This window comes from Mesitornis unicolor, unplaced genomic scaffold (assembly GCF_000695765.1).
Source record: "Mesitornis unicolor isolate BGI_N332 unplaced genomic scaffold, ASM69576v1 scaffold30403, whole genome shotgun sequence".
NCBI lineage: Eukaryota > Metazoa > Chordata > Aves > Mesitornithiformes > Mesitornithidae > Mesitornis > Mesitornis unicolor.
This window is the reverse complement of record NW_010174447.1, coordinates 4,168-5,570: the sequence shown is the minus strand read 5'-3', so window position 1 is coordinate 5,570 and position 1,403 is coordinate 4,168. Positions and strand designations below refer to the sequence as shown.

The 1,403-nt window shown below is 59.5% G+C and overlaps 1 protein-coding gene across 1 annotated transcript in view; it reads left to right on the top strand.

The window, feature by feature from the left end:
• Nucleotides 1-3: 3 nt before the first annotated feature.
• The window catches only part of FAM214B (family with sequence similarity 214, member B), a gene marked incomplete at its 5' end in the record, with an annotated part of 4,326 nt that continues 2,926 nt past the window's right edge, over nucleotides 4-1,403 (top strand). The window contains one exon of the mRNA XM_010181057.1: nucleotides 4-129. Within this exon, the coding sequence (XP_010179359.1) occupies nucleotides 4-129 (126 nt within the window). The remainder of the gene's footprint in view (nucleotides 130-1,403) is intronic.

Genomic DNA, 1,403 nt, shown 5'->3' with positions numbered 1-1,403 from the left:
GAGGATGAGAGCCTGTCCCCGCTGGCAAAGAAGAAGAGGGTCCTGCCGTGCCATCTGGTGCCCACTGCCTGCCGCAGCACTGATGCCAAGGGGGCCCCTTTCTGGAATCACCTGCTTCCCACTGCCAAGGTGAGCATTGCTCTTGGGAGAGGCATGGGCTGGCCTGGGGACACCTGGAGTTCTTGGGCAATGTGGTCCATCATGGCACAGCACCCTATCCTGTCCCAGTGCTGCAGCATTGGGGTGAGCAGGGCAGCAGCTGACAGCCACATTGTAGGTTGTCACCAATTCTTGACACCTTGTGGTCACTGGATCCTGGATACATAACACTCAGTGTCCAACAGCTTCACGTTAAGCCAGACTTAGCAGAAGGCTTGGGAAGAGCAGCTGGCCTCTACCTGCCTGACAAGGAGGAAGGCAGAGGTGTGGGATGGTTTGAGTCCCTCTCATATGTCCATCAGGGCAAGGGTTTGGTGTCAGGGAGTGGGACTGGACCAAGGAGTGGGAGCTTCAGTGCTATGTGTAGAGATGCCACTGCCTTTTCTGCAATTCTGAGGTGCCCATGACATGTCCCCAGGGTGCCACAAGCTCTCAGAAATGGGGTGGACTCCAGAGGTTTGGAACCACCCTGGCAGCTCAAGAGCTGCCTGCGATTCCTCCCTGCTTCTGCACCCCTCCTGACCAGCCCTCTGCCTTTGCCATGTCCTGCTAGCTGAGCCTGCAGCAGGCTCCTGCCAGAGCTGGCCTGCTCCTGGGGCATCCCATGGTGCAGGGACCCACAGGAACCAACGGCAGAGCTGTTGCATGGAACCAGGACACGCAGTCCATGGGGCACAGCTCCATTCCTGCCCATGTGCCCTTTCTGGTGGCTGTCCCCCAGCCCAGCTGCCCCCAGCACTGCCCTTGCAGAGTGGAGCCCTCCAGCAGCTTCCCTGGGTTTTCCCGCCCGGTCATGCCAGCCAGCTCCATCATCCTTTTGTGCTGTGCTGCCCTTTGTGTGGCTTCCAGAAGGGAAAACCCCTGAAAAGGGGACATCTTTAAAAGGAGGCTGCAGCGTGGCCCTGCTTTAACCCCCCTACCCTTCAGCTGTGGGAGCCTGGCTGTGGGCCGGAGTGGGCAGCATGACCCTCTGCCCAGCGGCACTACCAAGGACTTTGCATGAATCACCGGGGGACGGGATCTTTCCTGGGCTGGTCGGGGAGCTTCATCGTACGTGTTGCCGTTCCTTGGGAGGTGCCAGGGGGTGTTAGTGTATGGTTGTGTCTGGGGGTGTCTCGTCACTGGGGCTGGTTCTGAGACTTGCTTTGTAGGGTGGGAGATGTGTGCTGGCTTGGGTACCAGCACCCTCATCTGCAGCACAGCCACTTTTGGGGTTGGGAGGCCCCCCACCCTCCCCGAAACCG